The following is a 22,317-nucleotide window of genomic DNA, read 5'->3' on the forward strand; positions in this document are numbered from 1 at the left end:
ATGGATCAGTCGTGAAACATCTGAATTTTGATCACATGACCATGGGGATGCTGCCACGGTCTTAAGTGTGAGAAATGGTCATTTTTTTCAGTGCCATTGTAACTTTGAACGGTCACTAAACGAACAATTATAAATTGAGGATACCTGGATTAGCTAACATTGAGGAAAAGTACAATTTCACTTTGAGGCCTCTGAAACACGTAAAAAGAACAAGCTAGTTAAATACTTAGGAAATTCAGTTGGATTCAACAGAGCTCATATAAGTTAGCTATCTGAATCAGGGGTGGGTTTCAAAAATCCCAGCAACCGGTTCGCTGCCCGGTTGCTGGGTGGGCGTGGCCTACAGGAACTTCTGGTTCGGCCATTTTCCCCTTTCCCCAGAGTCTGGAGGCTTCCCTTGGGCCTCTGGGAGGGCAAAAATGGCCTCCCCCAGCCTCCGGAGGGCCTCTGAAAGCCAGAATCAGGCCTGTTTCTGGACTTCCAGTTCGGCTCATTTTTTGCCCTCCCAGAGCCTCTGTGCAGACCCTGAACTTACCTGCATCCAAAATGGGCCACATGGAGACTTCTGGGAGAGGAGGGGAAGGGCAGGTCCAGGGCCAGCCGGTTGGTTCAATTACTGGTTCATCGAACCAGATGTAAATTTAACATCCAGTTCACCTGAACCGGTCCAAACCGGTAGAATCTACCTCTGATCTGAATGTGTTGTTGAGAATAATTAACTACCCGAATGTATTGCTGAGATTGATGTATAACACCAAGCCATGGTTTATACCTAACCACCCACTGTGCTTTGTAAACCATGGATCATGGTTTTGTGTGTTATACAAAGCCAGGCAATGGTGGTTTATTTAATTATAAACAAAGATGAGGGACTCAACCACTCATTTTAGGATGTGTGCCCAATGATCCTTATTTGGTAGAGATAGTTCCATCTTCTGGTGTCTGATCTTATTTTATCACTCATATTTCTTTTCAAAATGCCTTGTTGAAATACAGTCTTGTTGCTGGTTCAGACAACTCTTAATTGGCTCTCTTCAGAGTTTCTAGGAAAGTCTTCACACCACAGATTCATCCCGAAATTCAGCTTTAATAAGAATACAGTAGCTGAGATTGCATAACACAAACCACATTGTGGTTCAGTATAAAAACCTTGCTGATTAAACACACCAAGAGCTGGATTCATTCCCACAATACAATAAACTCAACTGACTCAGCCCCATCGTCACCTAGTTAAATATGTTGTGTGAAACCCAGCTTTGCAGTTAGATCTCAAAAATCAACACTTGGCAACTTGTGCCAACACACTTGCAGGTAGCATCAATCCAGCAGTTTTTCCTACCATTCTCCTTCAGTTTAATTAAAGAGAATTTGCTTTTACAAATTGTTTTGGAGGATAAGAGAATTTGGGGGAATGTGGACTTATTTAATGATCAGATAGCCAAGGGCAGAATGTGAACGTTCTATATTTTATTCCCAAGCTTCCATTCACTTCCAAGAGTGCCCTTCCAATCCTGCCCTTGTTTTTCCCATCACGGAAGATTCCTACTCTCTAGAAATTTATTAATTTAATCTAATTTATTCATAGGCTGCCTCCCAAATGACTCGGGGGGTTTACAACTAAAAACAAATTCCTCCAGGAAATTCTTGCTACTGCTGGATAAAATAAAAATCAGTCACTCCATTTCCTGCCTCCAAAATCAGAGGAAGTTTTTTTTTTCAAGGTGCTCTGCAGCTTAGCTGTGTTTCAAACACAAGAGGTTTTTTGGCTTCACAAGAATGAAAACCCTTTCGGCATTTGCAAAGGAGGTAGACTGAGCAATGGATCAGGACCTCACATAGACTGGAGCAAACCAACAAGCCAACAAACCCTCTGAGAGGGTTGCCCAGGTTCCCGAGTTGTACATGAGAATCAGAGGTGGTATTTAGCAGGTTCTGAACAGTTCTAGAGAACCAGTAGTGGACATTTTGGGTAGTTCGGAGAACCAGCAAATACCACCTCTGACTGGCCCCACCCCCATCTATTCTCTGCCTCCTGAGTCCCAGCTGGGAGGCTGGGTCTCCTTTTGTTGCCCTGCACAGGAGAATGGAGCTGGAAAGCAGGTTAGTGGGGTGAGGAAGGAATGAGGATTTTACAGTATCCTTCCCCTGTCACGCCCACCAAGCCATGTCCACCAAGCCATGTCATGCCCACCAAGCCATGCCCACAGAACCGGTAGTAAAAAATTTTGAATCCCACCACTGACGAAAATGGGTGTGTTTCGAATGACTTTTCCACAGGAACAGGAACATAAAGAAAGGATTGTAAATCCAGAATTTTGGAAATAGATAGATAGAATAGATAGAATTCTTTATCGGCCAAGTGAGACTGGACACACAAGGAATTTGTCTTGGTGCAAATACTCTCAGTGTACATAAAAGAAACGATACATTTGTCAAGAGTCAAGAATCATAAGGTACAAATGGGAAACTGGAAGCCAGAAGAAGATACAGATTTGCAAAAGAGGTGCAAAGAATGAGTCAGAAACACTGATGCCTCACCAAACAGCATTCCGGAGGTGCCAAAGGGTAATGTGTCTTCTCCCCGGAAGTATTATTTGCAAGGAGGGAAGTACACACTGCCAGCAGCTACCTGTGGAATGTGGCTTGGCAAATGTCTTGGCTATTCTGTCACCAGAGTCCTTTCCTAGTGGGGATGACAAGGCCTGGGCTCATATCCTCTGTGCTTCCCTTCCTTAGAGGTGAAGACAGATAAGTCAGGTGTTGCCGAGCAATTTTTTATCATGTGACCCAAGTTCCCATCGCTGCAGCTCTGCCTATATGCTTAATTTCATTCCAGAAATGGATGCAGGTTACACATCCAGGTGAATACAGATACACATACATATAATACAGATTACTGTATTTTGGTTTAGTCAAGGCTTGTTGAAATTCAGGTAAAAAGTAAAGATGTATCTCTCTTTCGTGTGCATGTTTATATGCATATATGTATGTTTGTATGTGTATATGTATGTACACATACACACACACAAACACACACGGTTATTTTTTTCATTAGCTTGGGCAGCTGCATTTCCCTTTGCAACGTGACCCACACAGGATATGTATATCCATTACTGAACACTTCAATTACCTTGGTGACTCGGTAACATGCCACATTAAGGTTCTAGCCCTCATTGTTTTGGTTACACACTATGCCATCGCTGGGGTTAAGTGAAGTTCCTAGGTTTGAGTGCCAAACTAGGGAATACGCCAATGAGTTCTGCGGTAGCTGAAAGAATTGGTTGCATTCAGCCCAGTGTTTCTCAAACTTGGCAACTTTAAGATTTCAATTCCCAGAATTGATTTATTTATACAGTCAAGTATCAAGTATCACCTCACTTTTAGGTGACTCCAGGTTTACAACAAAACAAGTAAAAACAAAAAGTAGATTTATATTATATATTTTAAGAAAAATAAAAATACGTAGCAACTACCTGGGGTCTGTCTCTCTGAGACAGACAGACACACACACACACATATACACACACACACGTGTGTGTATATATCTATATATCTATATATCTATGTATGTATACATATACATGTATACATATATATGTATGTATACATATACATACACACACACATATATACATACATATATACACACATACACACACATCTGTCTATCTATCTATCTATCTATCTATCTATCTATCTATCTATCTATCTATCTATCTATCTATCTATCTATGTTTAGGTATGCATGTGTATTTGTATATAATTTATTTGCTGTCTACCTTGCCAGAAGGGGACTAAAAATAAATATCCCTTAGGCTTTCTTTCTTTTGTTATGTTAAAAAAGAGGGGGAATGAACCCCCCCCCCGCCAAACTTTCTACTACATTGGTAGAACAAACCCGGGGCAGCTTTAAAAGTTCCCACAGGAACCCAAAGTTCAAAATATTTACTCCCAGGTATCAGGAAATGAGTTCACAGATACCAGGTCATCTCTCACCGAGCCAGTTCAGTCGGTGACTTATTCTTAGGCCAAGAGAGAGAGAGAGAGAGAGAGAGAGCCCGGGACCAAGGCAGAAGCCACACCTCAGCTCTGACACATGGTGGATTAGTGGCTTTGCAGATGTACCAACCTCTGGCTCCTTTTTCCTCCTCCGCAGAAGGAGCCTCTGCCTACTTTCCCCAGCGCTTGCATTATTCATGAGCAAAAGATGCTTTGAAAGCTTTCGGAGAGAGCCAGGAGCCGCGTGTGCTAATTGCCACCTGTCCTGAGTTACAAACCGGATTTTTCACCTGGTGACCTGATTCATCTGTACTCACTCAGGCAAATAGAGGCGTGCACGCACACACACGCATATACACACACACACACACACTATTGACACTCGTCTGGAGCTGCCAGTTGCTTCACCCAACGACTGAATCACTGATTCCAAATTAGAGGGAGCCGGGATGTGGGTTGGGGTGGGGGCCCCATTGGTACAGCCTCAGCAATTAAACCGGACTAATTTTTTTTTCATTACCTTGGGCTGCTGCATTTCCATTTGCAACGTGAGCACACAGGATACGCGCACCCATTATACTTCAATTGCCTTGGTGACTCCATCACACGCCACATTAACTTTTTAAGATTCTAGCCCTCCGTTTTTTGGTTTCACACTCACACACACACACACACACACACACACACACCGCCATCGCTGGGATTAAGTGAAGCCCCAAGGTCTGAGTGCCGAACTAGGGAACCGCACCACACGGCTACAGTAGATCCCGTGAGCTGAAAGAATTGGATGTTTTTAGCCTAGGGTTTCTCACACTTGGCAACTTTTAAGACGTGTGGGATTTCCAGAGCTCCCTTGTCAGCCATGCTGGCTGGGGAATTCTGGCAGGTGAAGTGCATACATCTTAAAGTTGCCTGATGAAGAAATTGAGCAGAGAATGAACAAAGGACCATTGCAAACACACACACACACACACACACACACACACATTTGAAGCAGATGGCAAAACTAAAATCAGCAGGTGGAAACCGCAGAGAAACCATTTAGAGATAAATATTAGGAGACATGTTGCAATGCAAAGGAGCTATTCAACAGAAGAACAAATCCCCTTTGAAAGGGAGGAGTCCTCCTTCAATGCAGAAATCAGGCAGGGGTGGAAGCGTCAACTGGGAAAGCTGCTAAAGCTCTTTTCTCTGTTGTAGATTCTGAATTAAATGCAGGTCATCCTCGACTGACAACCACAACGGAGCCCAACGTTTCTGTTGCTAAGTGGGACATTCATTAAGTGAAATTTGTCCCATTTTGCAACTTTTCTTGGCCCAATTGTTTAGCGGTTATTAAGCTAGTACCATTGTCGTTAAGTGAATCAGGCTTCCTCGTCGACTTTGCCTGCCAGAAGGTCGCAAAAGGGGAATCACATGACCCTGGGTCACTGCAACCGTCATAAATGTGAGCCAGTTTCCATTTTGATCACATGACCCCCGGTGCAATGGTCATAAATATGAAAAACAGTCGTAAGTCACTTTATTCGGTGCTATTGTAACTTTGAACTGTCACTAAACGAACTGTGGTAAGTCAAGGACGATTTGTGAGGAATTTAATAACAAACTTGCTGTAGTCCTCAGATTAATCCCCAAATTTCCACTGCTGTGAGACAAGTTGTTAAGTGAGTTTTGTTCCATTTTTTTGCCACAGTTGTTAAATGAATCATTGCAGTTGCTATTAACACGGTCATTAAGTGAATCTGGCTTCCCCACTGACTTTGCTTGCCAGAAGGTCGCAAAAGGGGATCACGTCATCCTGGGACTCCACAACCATCATAAATATGAACTAGTTGCTAAGCGCCTGAAGTTTGTTCATGGGCATGTTGAGCAGTCGTAAGTGTGAAAAATAGCCGTAACTCACTTTTTTCAGTACCGTTGCACGTTCGAACGACCACTAAACGAATGGTTATCAGTTGAGGACTACTTGTAGTTGCATTCGCACAGCACACTTAAGCAAGTGACTGGATTTAGCCCTTTGCATTGTACACTGAGCTGAAAACTAGGCTGGGTTGACACAACCTTCCACGTCACCAAAACAAGCACCACATATCCTGTCGGGTTTTTACTTTATCAAAGCTCCTTGTAACACACTCAAGAGGGCTGAGGACGCACGCCTTAACTTGATTCATCCTAATTCTAGGCTTACCCTGAGCAGAGCCCATATTCCTATGCCAATCACACACCTTTCACAGCCTGTTGGACCACAAGAGATACACCAACCACCTCACACCCCTTGCAATGTCAACACTCCTGGTAGACGGTGGAAATACCTAGCAGGAGGCTACGGGCAGCTGAGATCGATTTCACACCTATGCCTGGTCCTACCAAGTTCATGTAGAACTTTACCGAGTGAAATCTATTGCAGGAGCGCAGCTACTAATTTTACTGCTAAGCCCCCAAGTTTTGGTAAAGGCAGGCGGCTTAACTGTGATTTCCTGAATAAGCCTCACTTGGCTTGTTCACAAATCGTAGAAAGCCCAAACCAAACAAACACAACATGCCTTAGTCTGGTGTATGAAGTCAGTAACCTCAACAGAGTATCTTTTCTTCTGAAAAAGCAAAAGCTGAGTTAAAGAGGGAAATGTTTAGAACATATTACAATTAAAGAGAGGTCACTTGCCAAGAAACTGCCCGATATTGGCCAAAATCTGTTTACACAGGTGTTTCCTGGTCACCATCTTTTCCCCACAATTGACATCTTAACCAACTCCTGGCTCCCCCTTTCTCAAGAATGAGGGGTTTTTTTTTCCCTAAGCAGATTTCTCCCAAAGATAAGAATAAAAATTAAAAATAAAACCCCATTGTCCTCCTTTCATTCCAATGTGAGGCATTTAAAAACTTTTATTTCTCTTAAGCACACACACACAACAATAGGAAGAAGCTTTGTTGGATATGTATGCTGTTGAATTAGCACAAGGGATTTTGTTATCCTGATAACCTTCCAGATAAACACAAATCCTTATTCCAGCACTTGGCTTTCTCCAACCTGAAAAATCAACAGCCAGGTCAAAAAGGAACCAGACATTTCCTATTTATTCATAGGAGTTATCAATCACTTCAATCTAGATGAAGGTTTGATCTTCATAGGCGTTACTGATCACCTTAATCTAGATCAGACTTTCTCAACCTTGGCCATTTTAGGATGTGTGGACTTCAACTCCCAGAATTCCTTAGCCAGCTGGCTAGGGAATTCTGGGAGTTGAAGTCCACACATCCTAAAATGGCCAAGGTTGAGAAATCCAGATCTAGGTGGATTGAATACTGTGTATAGGTGTGCTTCAGCAGAACAGCAATGCAGGGCAATAATAATTAATAATAAGACTGTAACAAAATGCAGCAAGCAATAATAAAAGCACACTGGTGCTGATTATTCTAAAAATCAGACTCAAAAGTCTTTTCAGAAATGCCATAAAGGTGGGGACCACCAACACTGCAGAAGGAGGGGCCAGATATTTAGAGGAGAAGAGCCCCCACAAAGAATGGTTTCCACTTATCTCCCTCCCACTACACCTCACAATAGGAGAGACTTTCAGCAGGTCTTCTCTGGTCACCCAGGTGGGTAGAAAGATTCTACTTAGGAAAGCTGATTTCTTAGATACCAAGATCAAGAGTTACACAGGGTTTTGTAGGTCCATAACCGTGCAGCTTCAGCAGTGGTGGTATAACATAGCAGTCATGGGATTGACCAATAAGCACCAGGGGTGGGATTCTACCAGTTCGCACCTATTCGCTAGAACTGGTTGTTAACATTCTAAGCAGTTTAGAGAACTGGTTGTTAGAAGAAATTACTGGCCTAATCCTGTAAGGAAGGCAGGAAGGAAACATTCTGGTGTTGCTTACAGAAACTGCCTCTCTGTTAACCCTTATTACGTTCTTGGCAGGACTAGACTTCCTGTCTCAGGAATGTCTCTGGAGTTTTTTCCCCCTCCTTTGCTGGTACTTTGCTTGTGTGGAGTAACCATTCAAAGTTACAATGGCACTGAAAAAAGTGACTTATGACTCTTTTTCACACTTACGACTGTTGCAGCATCCCCACAGTCCTGAGAGGCCAGGCGAGGACATGCGTGCCTCGATGTGAGTGATATTGAGTTGGCCACACCCAGCCAATAACATGACCACCAAGCTACGTCCACCCAGTCACATAACCACCAAGCCACCCCCACCAACTAAGCCATGCTCACAGAACCAGTTGTTAAAAATTTTGAATCCCACTCCTGATAAGCACCCAGCCCTCTCTCTTTTTGTCTCAGTAGAAGTTTCAGGTGATTTTGAACAGCATGAAATGACAATAAATGACACCAATCCATACAAGGGATGCTTAGGGATGAGTAACCATTCTCAGACCAACCTGTTCCAAATAAGGCAACAACTGACACACCAAACAGAGCTGCTCCATGGGGTCCTTGGTGCTCTCTGAATTTGGTTATTTCCTTATTATAGACATTTCGATCACCCAACTAGGTATCATCATCAGTGCTAGAAAGGAGTGTCCTCTGGGACAGGCGTCCACCTGCATGTCTAACAAGAAAGGTGGATCCAGAGGACTCAAGGGTTACAGGCCTGCTCTCAAGCTACTTCTCTTGGCTGGGTTGAGCCTGGAGCCTGTTTCTTCTGCCACAGATCCCGAAAGCCTCTTGGCACCAGAACTTCTGCAGCATCTCCATTTGGCTCAGAGATGTAAAACTGGCTCTCATCGTCATATCGATGATGCCTCCCACTGACCAACATCCTTTCTCCATATGGATCTTAAATAGGGTTTCACATTTTCTAACGACTGATACTAGAGGACTGCTGTTTTCAAAGCTGGAAGATCTTTCCAATGTCACAGCAAGCCACTACTGCAGAGGTGGTATTCAGCAGGTTCTGACCAATTCTGGAGAACCGGTAGCGGAAATTTTTCAGTAGTTTGGAGAACTGGCAAACACCACCTCTGACTGGAGATTTTACAGTATCCTTCCCCTGCCACGCCCACCAAGCCACACCCACAGAACCAGTAGTAAAAAAAAAATGATACTGTGTCTATCTATACCCCTTTGAGTGAGATAGCATGCCTCACCCTGCATCTTGCAAGATGATGACAAATCCATTGGCTCTCAGTACATAGCATCTTCTCTATCCTACCACTTTCTAAACCTATTGGGACTTTGACTAGGGATTCTGGGAATTGTAGTCCCCATTGTTTGGTACCAGGTGATGGTCGCTGCTGTAGGAATTGCCTACCTGCTCCAAATTCCAGGTGTTCAGTGTTTAGAATTAGTATTGGGGCTAACTACTGGTGTATTTTATCTGGAGTTGGAATAGTGTGTATGAAACCAGCTATTGTGATTTGGAATAATGGTTATGTCAGTGTAAGATAAAGCGTGAGTACAATTACGGTACTGTGACTTAGTGCAAGGCATGAAAAAAAAAAGATTTTAGCTTTAGATAAGTGCTTTATCAACCTTAGTAGAGGCAATATGCAGGTAATTCTCAATTGCAACTACAATTGGGACTAGAATTTTGGTTGTTACAAAGCTGTTTGCAAGTGAGTCACACCCAATTGTATGACCTTTTTGCCACAATTAAGGGAATTACTGCAGCTGTTAAGTGAAACACACAGTCATTAAGCAAATCCAGTTTCCTTCATTGGATTCCTAGGATGGTGGCAAATGATGATCATTCCAGTCACTCCAACATCATATATACACACTGGTTGCCAAGCACCCAAATTTTGATTACGTGACCATGGGGATGCTATGACGGTTGTAACTTAAGCCACCTTTTTCAGTCCTGTTTTTAACTTTGAATGGTCACTAAACGAACAATCGTAAGTCAGAGACCATCTGTACTTCAATGCAACTTTTCTCAACCTATAATCTTCCAAATACGTCAGACTGCAAACCTTATTATCTTCAACCAGCCTGACAACAGACCTGGGAAGCCCAGATTCCCATCTCTTTGTAACAATGAATGGCTACTGAATGGCCTTTGGGAAATAGTCACACCTAAATCTAGACTATCTTGTTTTAATTAATAAAGAGTCCTTTTCAAAGGGCTCGGTGAAAACCTTGGAATTTAGAGGCATCGAAATTCGGAGGCAAATGCACAGAACCTAGCCTTTTCTTCCTAACTCCGCCTTGCCACATTTCTGTGAGGCAGGAAAATAAGATTCCCCCCACATCACTAGAACAAAGAAAAAAGGCCTACACTTCGCTCAGGAATAGATTTAGTCTATCGACTGCGCTAAAACTGATATATCAAGCTCTGTGTCCTTTGACAGACCACATTTTCCAAGGTGTTCAAGCTATCAAGGGAAAACTCATTCATACACAGATTCACACAGTTCTTCTTCAATATATCAGGGGGGGCTGCCGCTGTGGTAACCCCTTTCCTAGCAAATTTCCTAGCAGACTCCCAATTCTTTGCCACCAAAACTCAGGTCTCCCCCTGTAATTTCTTTAATATGGGTTTTTTTTCCACCCCAAAAGCAAAAACCTCCCCTATTTTCTCACTTTCAAAGGGAATGCTTTCATGTCCCATTGCATAGGGAAGTTGGAAGGGGTTTCAAAGACCATCTAGCCCAACCCTCTGCAATGTGCAGAAAGGAAAAGCAAGGCAATTGTGCCCTCCTTTCTTTTTAAGTACCTTTGGGGATAAAGAACCCCAATCTCCATAGGTTGACTATTCCAGCACATGCAGCTAAGAAGAGGCTGCTTTAAAGCAGAAGCTTTTTCTTCTTTGAATAAATCCACTCCATGGGAAGCGGAGAACATATAAGTTCTGTTTATGTCGGTTGCGCCCAGCAGTATTGCCAATACACAGGAATTCCTACCCCTCCATTTTCAAAGTCGCCCTTATCTCCCTCGCAACAGCTTTTACTTCTCACCCTTGGAGTGTTCAGATAAGTCCTTTAGATTCCCTCTGTCAATACAACAACGGCAGACCCATGTGCCTGTGCACACACACACACACACTTCAAGGGACAAACACAGAGAAGTACATCCAAGAGTAGAGAATCACTCCGCTGGGTGTATGATACAAATCACAGCGGTAGGAGACAAATCCCAATTATTGGAAAATTGAAGGGGCGGGACAATTTAATGACAACGTGGAAAACAATGGTGCAAATCTCCTTTTGCAGGCTGAGGAGGATGGGGAGGGGGGGCAGCAAGGCGGTCTTTGCCCAAGCAATGCAATTCATCCACGGTAAATCGCCAAAGAAACAGAGCAAGGCTATCTAGAATGGGCATCTTTCAGATCTTAAAAAAAACCACCCCTTTTAAGAGGACACTTTCTCCATACAAACATATCTATGCACACGCACACACACACACACACACTCATTCATTCATTCCCTCTTTGTAGCAACGCAAGAAGGAAACATTTGCCAGCTAAACCCTGAAAGCTCCTACCCAGATCGCCCTGGACCCAGTTCTTTTATTTCTCCAGTTTTAAGAGAAGCGGGACCAGAGGTACTAATCCCCGTCCCCTTCTGCCCATGGAAAAACCCCACACCCACCCCGATCGTTTGTACTCTGGCTCCCTTCCCCACCCCCCGTGCCAAAGTGCCGGGCAGGATCTCCCTTTGTATCCCGGCGCAAGGCAAGAGTTGCCCCTTCGCCACAACAGCAGGGGCTGAACTTCCCTGCGGCAGTCAGATGAGCGAGCGCGCAGATGGAAGCCGGGCAAAGGACTCGCTCGGGAGATGGAGGAAAGGGAGCGAGGAGGGCGGAAAAGACAAACGGCCGAGAAAAAGAGGGACGAGAGAGAGAGAGAAGACGAGTCAGAGCGGAGGGAAAGAGGGAAGGGAAAAGGAAAGAAAAGGAGGGGGGAAAAAACGGAAGAGGAAAAACCGAGCCGGGGTCGGCAGCGGGAAGCGAGGCGGGGGAAGGACGGAGGGGAGGAAAGGAAGAGGAAACGCTCGAACCGAGGAAGGAAAAAAGCGGCGATCGATGAAAAGAGCCGCTCGCCGACAGGGCATTTGCAAGGCGGACCCGGGGAAGGAAGCGGTGGGGAAAGGGGGAGAAAGGAGAGGAGCGGGGAGGAAGGAGGACGAGCCGGGATGCGGAGGAGACGCGCGGTTCCAGCAGCCCGGCAGGGGCGGCGGGAGAGGGAAGCCGAGGCTCGGGAGGCGAGGGCAGATGGACCCGGGGAGAAACAGGCGGCAAAGAGCGCCCGGGCGAGGGAGAGAAAGAGCGAGGGACGGAGGCGCCCACCGGGAGCCCCGGCTCTGCCTCCTCCCGAGCCGCCGGACGCGGGCGCAGACGGGGGGGGTCTCACCTGCCACGGTGTACCTGTCCAGGTAGTTGAGCACGTTGCCCACGCTGAGGATGGCGGCGGCGGCCACGCGGGCTCTGCCGAGGCTGGGAGCCGCGGCGGGCGCCGCCTGGCAGCCTCGTTCGGCGTTGGCGGCGACCTTGCCTCCGCCGGCCGCGGGGAGAGCGCCGGAGAGGGTCTGCACCTCGCCGCCCCGTCCGCAACATCCCCCATCTCCGCCGCCTCCGCCGTCGTCTTCCTCCTCCTCGTCGTCGCCGGCCAACGCCGCCGCCGAGACCCGAAGCCGTCCGCCGCAGCCGGGGGGCCCGCTGCCCGACGAGCCGTCGCTCTCCAGGCACATCATGAGCCGCGGCGGCGCTGAAGGAGAAGCACCTGCTGCCCGGCCGGCCGATCAGCGCCGCATCTTGGCTGCCTCGGCCGCCCGACTCGCCCGCCCCGCGCGCCGCCTGGTTGGCTGCGGCGCCCGCCCCGCCCCTCGCGCTCCCAAGGCGGCCCGCGGAGAGAGCCCGGCGGTGGCGCGCCGCCTTCGGGCCGGGCTCCGGACGCGCCGCCTGGAAGGGACGGCCGGGACCCCCCCCCCGCCCTCCCTTGCGCCAGATGGAGCCCCGGGCCCGGGTGGGGACGGCGACGAAAGGGTCGCCTTGGAGGCTTCCTCGGAGGGTCCCTTCCAGTTGGGTTGATTGGTTGGTAGGTTTGATCTACATCCCGCCTTCCGTTGAGGTGCCTGAAAAAAGTCATCACCACCATTTAAAAATTTAAAAAAATCCGAATTATTTGAGTAAATACGATTGGAAGGGGAGTAGTAGCATAGTACAATAAGATTGGGACTGGGTTAGGGACTTCTCTCCTCACTGTGAGTTGTGTTTGGCGATGTGTGCACGAAGGGAGGCTCAGCCAATCTCATTGTACACATGTTGTACTCTGACAATAAAGGGAATAATCAGGGAGGGAGTTATATTCGGCAATACTCCCGCTTTTGAAATCCAGGGGGATCTCCTACCCAAGCTGGGTTCACACGAGGCGCTAGCCACGGCCACCCTAACCATGGAAACATCTACACGCCCAAAGCTTAGGGAACTTGAGCTTCTTCAGAAAAAAACGTGGTTTGTTTCCAATTGCCGTCTGGGGTTTGGTTATAAGTATCTTTTTAGTATTTCTTATATTGTCGATTGTTGATGCTGCTGATATTGCTATGAGTATTAATCTGCTACACTGAAGAGTACCTCTAATAAATAGGTCACCCCCGGCATTGGCCAATCTACCTTAGGTAATCATCTATGGGAAAAAAAAAACCATATGAAGGTAATCGCTTAATTGCAAAAGGCATCTAAAGGGAAACTGGGCTTCCTTTGTGTTTCCAAAAAGTTTTCAGCAAGCTAGAACCACATCCCATTGTAACTTCATTGTAACAGAAATGACAGATTGATTTCAGTGGGATTGGGTGGGATTTCCATAAGAGAAACATATTTGTGACCATGTGAGGGAATGCGATTTTGGCATCTACAGAGGCTCCAGCATTTCTCCAGCCCTCCATGTGCAGAAGCCAAGTGCTTTGGCATCTGTGCGTGGGACAGAGTTCAGAGTCAAGTTCTGTGCTGGAGAATCAGAAGCTATTTTATCCTGCAGTATACTCATTATGCTTTCGGTGATCCATACCCTCGATACAGATTTGATTTTTGATTATACATTGCAATCCTCTAAGGATTAAATCCTCTTTAATCAACACTTAATAAAGGAACTAGAGTTGTCTGGGATTGGACAACATGCAAAGCTATAAACTAATTCACACACGCCAATGGCTACATTCGAATAATCTTCTTATATATATAAAAGCAAAATACCTCTCACGCATCATCACAAAACCTCCAGAACCGTAAAGCCTACAAACTTGAAATTTGGCACGTATGTTCCTCTTGGCTTCTAGGTGCTCACTAAGAAAGGATTTTTTGAAATGACAGAGCATTAGTATTTTGTATATTATTATTAGCACTCTCTGATGCGAAGGAGTTCTACTCCCCCTCCCCACCTGAAAAGAAATCTGTTCCAAATGCAAAACACAAGCAGGGGAGAGGAGTTTCAGTTTCAGTTTCATAGCACCAAGCTTTAGCACAGAACAGTTGAGCTAAGCCACGCCCAAGCTCCTTGTTGTCTCCTTCATGCTCACATAGCAAATACTGTTTCAGTTTCCAAACAGCCCTCAACTCTCACACACTGACAGGACACTAGATAGATGAATACCGATGGATGCTGGTATGTAGAGGCATGATTTTTTTCCTTTATTTCCCTCCCCAAAAACTTGCCCAATCACATAGCTTTGTAGCGAAGCACGGGTACCCTGCTAGTATGCTAATAAGACAACAACAAATTAGGGTATGTCTTGGTGTTTGCAAGATAGTTGGATATTGGTTTTCTAGCTACATGGAAGTGCATTATTCACATGTTACAATAAATCATAGGTTGTATTGGCAAAATGTATTAAGCTTCTGTAGCATGTCAGCAAAGCCATTCTGCCCTCCATCAACTTGTTGCCTTCTTCATAAATGGTCCTTTATCCAAGTTTTAAATTTTAACTGAGATTACTTATAGATTTCTCTTGAATAGACTCCATTACAAGTTTGCAGAAACTATAATTTGAAATTAAGGCTTTCATGCATTATCTAGTATAGAGGCATATTGTGTCCAGGAAACACAATGACAGGGTAGTTGATTTGGTTTTGACTTGGGATATTATACAAACTGAATCCCTGTGTCTTATAAATCATGGTTTATGGTTTATGCTTTAGCACGGTTGCACAATTTTCATCAGCTGAAGGGAGAGAAAAGACTTTGTTTAACACATTGAGGGCTGTACTCCAAAAAAAGGAGAGAAGAGAGGTGTTAAGGAGTTGTAAATGATGAAGTGGTACAGTGGTGGGATTCATTTTTTTTTACTACCGGTTCTGTGGACGTGGCTTGGTGGGCGTGGCAGAGGAAGGATACTGTAAAATCTCCAGTCAGAGGCGGTATTTGCCGGTTCTCCGAACTACTCAAAATTTCCACTACCAGTTCTTCGGAACTGGTCAGAACCTGCTGAATACCACCTCTGAGTGGTACCCTAAGGTCTGCAGGGTTGAAGCTGCTGGTTTGCCCCTTCGGATTCACCCAAATTTAGAACTATAATAGCAATAGCACTTAGACTGATATACCACTTCACAGTGCTGTTACAGCCCTCTCTAAGCGGTTTGCAGAATCAGCTTATTGTTCCCAACAATGTAGGTCCTCATTTTATCGACCTTGGAAGGATGGAAGGTTGAGTCAACTTTGAGCCTAATGAGTTTCGAACTGCGAATTGCAGGCAGCCAGCAGTCAGCGGAAGTTGCCTGCAGTAACCAATGCACTCTAACCAATGCGCCACCTTGGCTCTTATAGTCCTTGTTTTACAACAGTTCATTTACTGACTGTTTGAAGTTACAATGGCACTGAAAAAAGTGACATGACTCTTTTTCACACTTATAACCCTTGCAGCATCCCCTGGTCACATGATCAAAATTAAGCCGCTTGGCAATTGACTCATATTTATGACACTTGCTGTGTCCCAGGGTCATGTGATTACCTTTTGAAACCTTCTAACCAGCAAAGTCAATGGGGAAGCCAGATTCACTTAACAGGTGTGCTACTCACTTAACAACTGCAGTGATTCACTTAATAACTGTGGCAAGAAAGGTTGTGAAATGGAGCAAAACTCATAATGTCTCACTTAGCAACAGAATTGTTGGGCTCAATTGTAGTCATAAATCAAGGACTGCCTACCTTTCAGCCCTTTGAAGTAAACCAGACTAAAGTTATGAATGCTAATACTACTTTGATTATAAAGTTACAGTAACAGAATCTTGCCAGTCTGGTATCCGCCTCCTTTCTCCTTCCATTTGTCTTCGAGAGAACTAGGGCAGGATCATATTTGAGATGCTTTCTCAAATTACATTTTGGCCCTGGACTCTGATTTCTTTGACTGTTGCCTCTGCCTCAATTCTGCTTCTTGTGCCTCAAGGTTACGCTTACAGCCCATTACATCACAGATGTGAGTGAGTAAAAAGTCAGATGACCAGTAGATGGCAGAAACAAGATACAGAAAATTCAAGCAAGCTCTTTGCTGCCATCCTGTGGCCATCTGTTTATGATTCCAAGTCTGGCAGTTTCAACCAAACTACCAAAATGCAAAGAGGGTTTCCATCTTAAGATGCTGTTGGCTGCACTTTTTACATTCTTTGTGAGTAGCATATATTGTGAGAACTTGGTGAAGAATCATTTATTCAACAACCATTATTAAACAAACCAGGATTTGTAGAATATGTGGAATATCTGCTGTCATCCAACCCATTTGAAGATGCAAATGATCAGACTTGAGATTCATTTTATGTACATGCATGTATACATTTAAAAAAAAAACCTTAAATGTCTGAAAATAGAAAGTAATAAACAGCCCAGCGCAACAACAATTGCAACCATTGTCTGTTTAACCACTGTTTATTGAATAAATGATAGACACAACGTAGCACCTGCTATAAATTGGGATTTATAAACCACAACAGCTGCATACATACTAAACCGAAAAACAAACAAACCACATCACAGCAAACTATGTTGTGTAATTATGTTTGCCAGCTACAAAATGCTGGTTGTCTGTTGTAGGGAAGGGAACCAAGAAAAAGTGGAGTGGAATACACCAGAAGAAGAGGACACAGGATGCTGACAACATAGGATGGATGCACACAACATGGCAACACATTACTTTTAGGAGATGGACAGCTATATCCAATTTGTTTTATAAATAAATGGAATAAATTACAGGTCCCTCTACTTAGAATAAACAAATGGACGAGTAGATCTTTTAATCAGAAAGAGGTCAAAAGGTCAAGCAATGCAGAAGATAAGCTCTAGGTGGTTCAGACATTCCCAGGCTGAGCACATGTGAATCAAAGTCTCCAGTCATAGCTGTGATATGACTAGCATCCCTGGGGTTAGTGGGCTACAGATCCAGATCAAATGATTATAAAGCAACAACTAGAGAGACCACAAAGGATTGGGAGATAAATATTTCCAGAAACCTGTAGTGTGTAGCAGTTGAAACATCTTCTCTTGGAGATATTGAATCTTCTTTCCTCTTGGGCTGCTACCATTTTTAATATCTGGTGTGAATCTAAGCCTGGGTAGTTGGCAAAAAAATATGTCCCAAAATGCAATACACTTCCATATTATGTCAAGAAAATGGCAAGAATGAGTTCATATAAATCACCAGGAGTCAAGCGTGACTTGGGTATAGTACATATTTCTCAAACTTGGCATCTTTACAACATATGGACTTCAATTCCCAGAATTCCAGAGTCAGCATGCTGATTGGGAAATTCTGGGAGTTGAAGTCACCTGTCTTAAAGTTGCCAAGTTTGAGAAACACTGGTGTAGTTTTTTTGCCTTCTTGTAGAGTAGACCAATGTTTGTTTGTTTGTTTTTCCAAATTTGGCAACATAAATAGGTGTGGACTTCAACTCCCAGATTTTCCTAGTCGACATGCTTACTGGGGAATTCTGGGAGTTGAAGTCCTCGCATCTTAAAGTTGCCAAATTTGAGAAACACTGTTGTAGACTATTTATGGGAGGAATGCATGCTATTTATGGGAGGATGCTATTTATGGGAGGAATGTACCAGTTTATCTGGAAAATCTGAAATACTACCCAGAGGTGATAATCACATATCACCTTAAGTTATGGTTAAACAACAAACCACAACTTACTAGCTAAAAGATAAATTAGCCGCCTTCATACTTTATTACATCTGGTTTAAAACATCATAATGGGTACATTTATCCATCATTCAAGTCCTCATGTGGTTTATGTTTTTGTTTAGATGATGAGTGAACCCAACCACAGTAGCTTCAAAATCATGGTTTAGCACTGTGTGGTTCAGTACACAAGATATGAATCATGTCAGTGTATCTCTGGCTATCTGAATAGAAGACTATATTCATGATTAATGGAATTGTCCTCCAGAACTATGTCAAATTTTCTATTAAAGGCATATAAATTGTGACATATTTCCTACAATGTTGCATCTGGATAATGGAAAAGCATTGCACCATAGAAACAGCATGACAGAAAGCATCCTACCGTTTTTAAAAAAAGTCCCAAAATGCTCTCTGCTCTTAAAGTGAGAAAATAAATTAATATAGCTTTCTCATTTTTATGCCCATTTCATAGATCAAAGAGTTGAGGCTGAATTGTCATAGTTTTCAGAATTAATGCTTACACACTGTCTAAATTCTCATTTGAAAATAGCAACCTCATTCTAGTTATTTTCATTTCAGGAATAAAACAGTCACTCCTGCAAGCTATGTTCAGAAATAAATTTTATTTTATTTCACTTTTTTTTCCGCCTAGGGTCCCCAGCCAGGGGGGAAAAAAAGGGTTCCAAGCAGAATTGTTTTATCAGGCTCATTTTAGTCTGTGCTGAGTTTTGCAATTTCCTCTGAGCCATGTTTTTGACACACAAATAACACATCTTCCCTGGTTGTATTTGGAATATTTTTTATTTTTAAAAAAAATATATAGCTAGCTTCAGATTGCTGACAGTTTAAAATTTCCCAAACTGGCCATGCGTATATTGAGCTCCAACCAAAATTATTTCATTTCCAAGGAGGTCTGTTTAGGAATCTGATGCCAAAGATTCTGTACGGCATAAATACACTCCCAGTCTTAGACATGCTAAGCCATCCCTGCTTAGAAAAAAGGAACATATATGCAGTAAACATTCACAGAGAATATATAATAATCAGGATTTGTAGAGGACCAGCCCTATCATTAGGTAACATGAAACCTTGCTTTTTAAATTACATTATAGCCTGCGTAGTTACTCCATTTCTGCTCTGGATCAGAAATGCACTATCTGAGCACCCTATCCAAGGCCTCCCAAAATTGTTACCAAATATTAATATTTTAAAGTAACACAAGAGGAACATTCTTCAATACCTTGCTGGAGAGTAACTTATTAACTAGGCTTTATTTTAAGTGAGTTTAAATATAAGTTTAGTGTTTGGTCTGGATCTCTCACTAGTTTGGGGAATGCAACATGTAGCTCTCACCTCTCCAAGGACAAATACGGGCTCAGTCCAGAGGGAAACAGATCTGTGCTCTAAGCCAGTGGGTGTCACAAAAAGTCAAGATGTTGTCCGCAACAGTGTGACTGAAGTTCTGCCTGTTTGTTGTGTGCATTGCGGTGCACATCCAATATATAAAAATCAGGCAGAGTTTTGAACACACCCTTGAGACAATTTTCCTGTTCATGGACCCTATTTTGGAGACACCTCTGATTCTAGAGCAATATCAGATCTAGGAAGGTCTTCAACCTTGGCAACTTTAAGACTTGTGGACTTCAATTCCCAGAATTCCTCAGCTGAAGTTGAAGTCCATAAGTCTTAAACTTGCCAAGGTTGGAGACCCCTGTGTTGAGTACTTAGAAGGGATACCTCTTTTGGTTGTTCCAGGTGTGAGAGGCAACTGAAGCTGTAAGCTAAATGGATGCCTGTACTGTAGTGAAGAATGATAGGAATAGTAGTGATCCAGCAGAATAATTAAACAGAGCGGAGTGTGCTTCTTATTGACACCTTCGTGCAAGAAAAGGCAAGGAGCTACGGTCAAGTGTTATATTCACACCCTCACGGGCCCTGAATCCAATGCATTGCAACCCTTCTTAGGCTTTGCCTCTTGAGGGAGATCCTCTTGGTAGAAAATTAATTCTGTTTGCTGACTCTCTTCAATTTTACCTGAGATGATGATCCTTCATAAGGTGTCTTGTATATCAAAAAGATGGGTCAAAACCTTTCAAATCTTCTAATCCAGTGTTTCTCAGTCATGGCAACTTGAAAAAAGAGTGGAGTGTAATGGAACGAAATGGAATGGAACAGAACAGAATAGAATAACAGAGTTGCAAGGGACCTTGGAGATCTTCTAGTCCAACCCACTTCTCAGGCAGGAAACCTTATACCAGGGGTGTCAAACCCACATCGTCATGGCGGCATCACATGATGTATCAGGACATTCCCCCCCTCCGCTAAATGGGGCGTGGGCATGGCCAGCGCGTGATGCATCCGGCCCATAGGGGCTGGGAATTCGACAGCCCCATCCTACACCACTTCAGATAAATGGTTATCCAATCTCTTCTTAAAAACGTTGCAGCATTCACAATTTCTGGAGGCAAGTTGTTCCACTGATTAATTGTTCTAACTGTTAGGAAATTTCTTCTTGGTTCTAGGTTGCTTTTCTGCTTTGTTAGTTTCTATCCATTGCTTCTTGTCCTGCCCTCGGTGGTTTTGGAGAATAGCTTGACTCCCTCTCACTGGGGAATTCTGACTGGGGAATTCTGGGAGTTGACAGTGGTATTCAGCAGGTTCTGACCAGTTCTGGAGAACCGGTAGTGGAAATTTTGAGTAGTTCAGAGAACCAGCAAATACCGCCTCTGACTGGCCCCGCCCCCATCTATTCTCTGCCTCCCGAGTCCCAGCTGATTGGCTGGGTCTTCTTTTGCTGCCCTGCACAGGAGAAAAGAGCTGGAAAGCAGGTTAGTGGGGTTGGGGAGAGAATGGGATTTTGCAGTAACCTTCCCCCAGGAGTGGGGAGGGAATGGAGATTTTGCAGTATCCTTCCCCTGCCATGCCCGCCAAGCCATGCCCACCAAGCATGCCCACAGAACTGGTAGTACAAAAATTTGAATCCCACCACTGGAGTTGAAGTCCACAAGTCTTAAATTTGCCAAGTTTGGAGACCTCTGATCTAATCCAACAGCAAAATACTGTATCAACACAAGCATCTCTGATTGCAGAGCACCCAGCCTCCATCCCAAACTACGTAGCAACAGCCTTGGGCTGACTTCTTGAACTCCACTGCTTCCTCCAAACTCAGACTGCAATCTGACTGTTAAATCAGGGACTACTACACATTCCATAAGCAGTGGTTCCTTTCTCATCCTCTCTCCTAATCTTCCAGTCGCATCTTTGACATAAAGAATTATAGCAACTGTGGACTTAAGAATAGGACACTTTGGTTGAAGTGTAATAGTTTACAATCTCTGCCAAGGTTTGGCAATGTGGTCCTATCATAGAAACATGATAGAGGTGAAGTTTCCGCCTCACAATCAGGAGGCTGTGAGTTCGATCTTAGGTAGAGGCTAATATTTGGAATAGACTCTCCTGGTCGAGCTGGGGGTTGGACTAGATGACCTCCCAGGTCCCTTCCAACTTTATTATTCTATGAAAATTCTAGCTTCTCTTCCTACACCCTCCCTCCCAATGCCAGGGACTTCCAAAATTGTATTTGAAAGTAAATACTACTAAATAATAATAAATCAAGCCCCAAATCTTCCAAGGTCTCCAACTTTTCATAGATTTTGGTAATCCCACATGAGATTGCCATAACATTTCATAAGGTCTTGTGATATTTCAGATGTTTGCCTACTACTTCATGAAATATCAAGGTATGAACCACATCTCAGAAAATTAGTATATTTTTGAGATTCAAGGCAATTGTAAAGTGCCCAGCCATTGTGTGAGATCATGCAAAGCCACTGCAAAGCTTTGAAAAAGATTGATTACTTACGCTTCACATAAAAAAGCTGCTATATTTATTTTTAAGCCTGAATACATATCAAAATATACTGCATGAAAACCCTGTAGTGCTTATTCCGGATAGAGTGAAGGCGGCTAGAAGGAGCTGACCAGAATATTATACAACATAGTGAATCTTAAGTCCCATAAAGGTAAACAGGGTTGGACTGAGTTATTGTTTGGGTGGGAGATTACTAAGTCATCCCACAGCTCCGGTCTAGACAAGAAAATAGAACCAGTGGCCCAAACAACCCAAAAGAAGGGATTGCAGGCCACTTTCATATTGTTGCCAAGAGCGTGTTAACTTTTATGTGCAAATAGAAGAGAAGAGAAGAGAAAATAGAAGAGAATAGAAAATAGAAGAGAATAGAATTGGAAATTGGAAGGGACCT

At 43.8% G+C, this 22,317-nt stretch overlaps 1 protein-coding gene across 1 annotated transcript in view; it reads right to left on the bottom strand.

Annotated features, from left to right (window-relative positions):
• SPNS2 (SPNS lysolipid transporter 2, sphingosine-1-phosphate) overlaps window positions 1-12,719 on the bottom strand; it is a 138,870-nt gene extending 126,151 nt beyond the window's left edge. The window contains exon 1 of the mRNA XM_026708592.2: window positions 12,301-12,719. Within this exon, the coding sequence (XP_026564377.2) occupies window positions 12,301-12,640 (340 nt within the window). The 5' untranslated portion in view covers window positions 12,641-12,719. The remainder of the gene's footprint in view (window positions 1-12,300) is intronic.
• Between the last annotated feature and the right edge of the window lie 9,598 nt (window positions 12,720-22,317).

Source organism: Pseudonaja textilis, chromosome 1 (assembly GCF_049901715.1).
Source record: "Pseudonaja textilis isolate UNSWEBS1 chromosome 1, rPseTex1.2, whole genome shotgun sequence".
Taxonomy (NCBI): domain Eukaryota; kingdom Metazoa; phylum Chordata; class Lepidosauria; order Squamata; family Elapidae; genus Pseudonaja; species Pseudonaja textilis.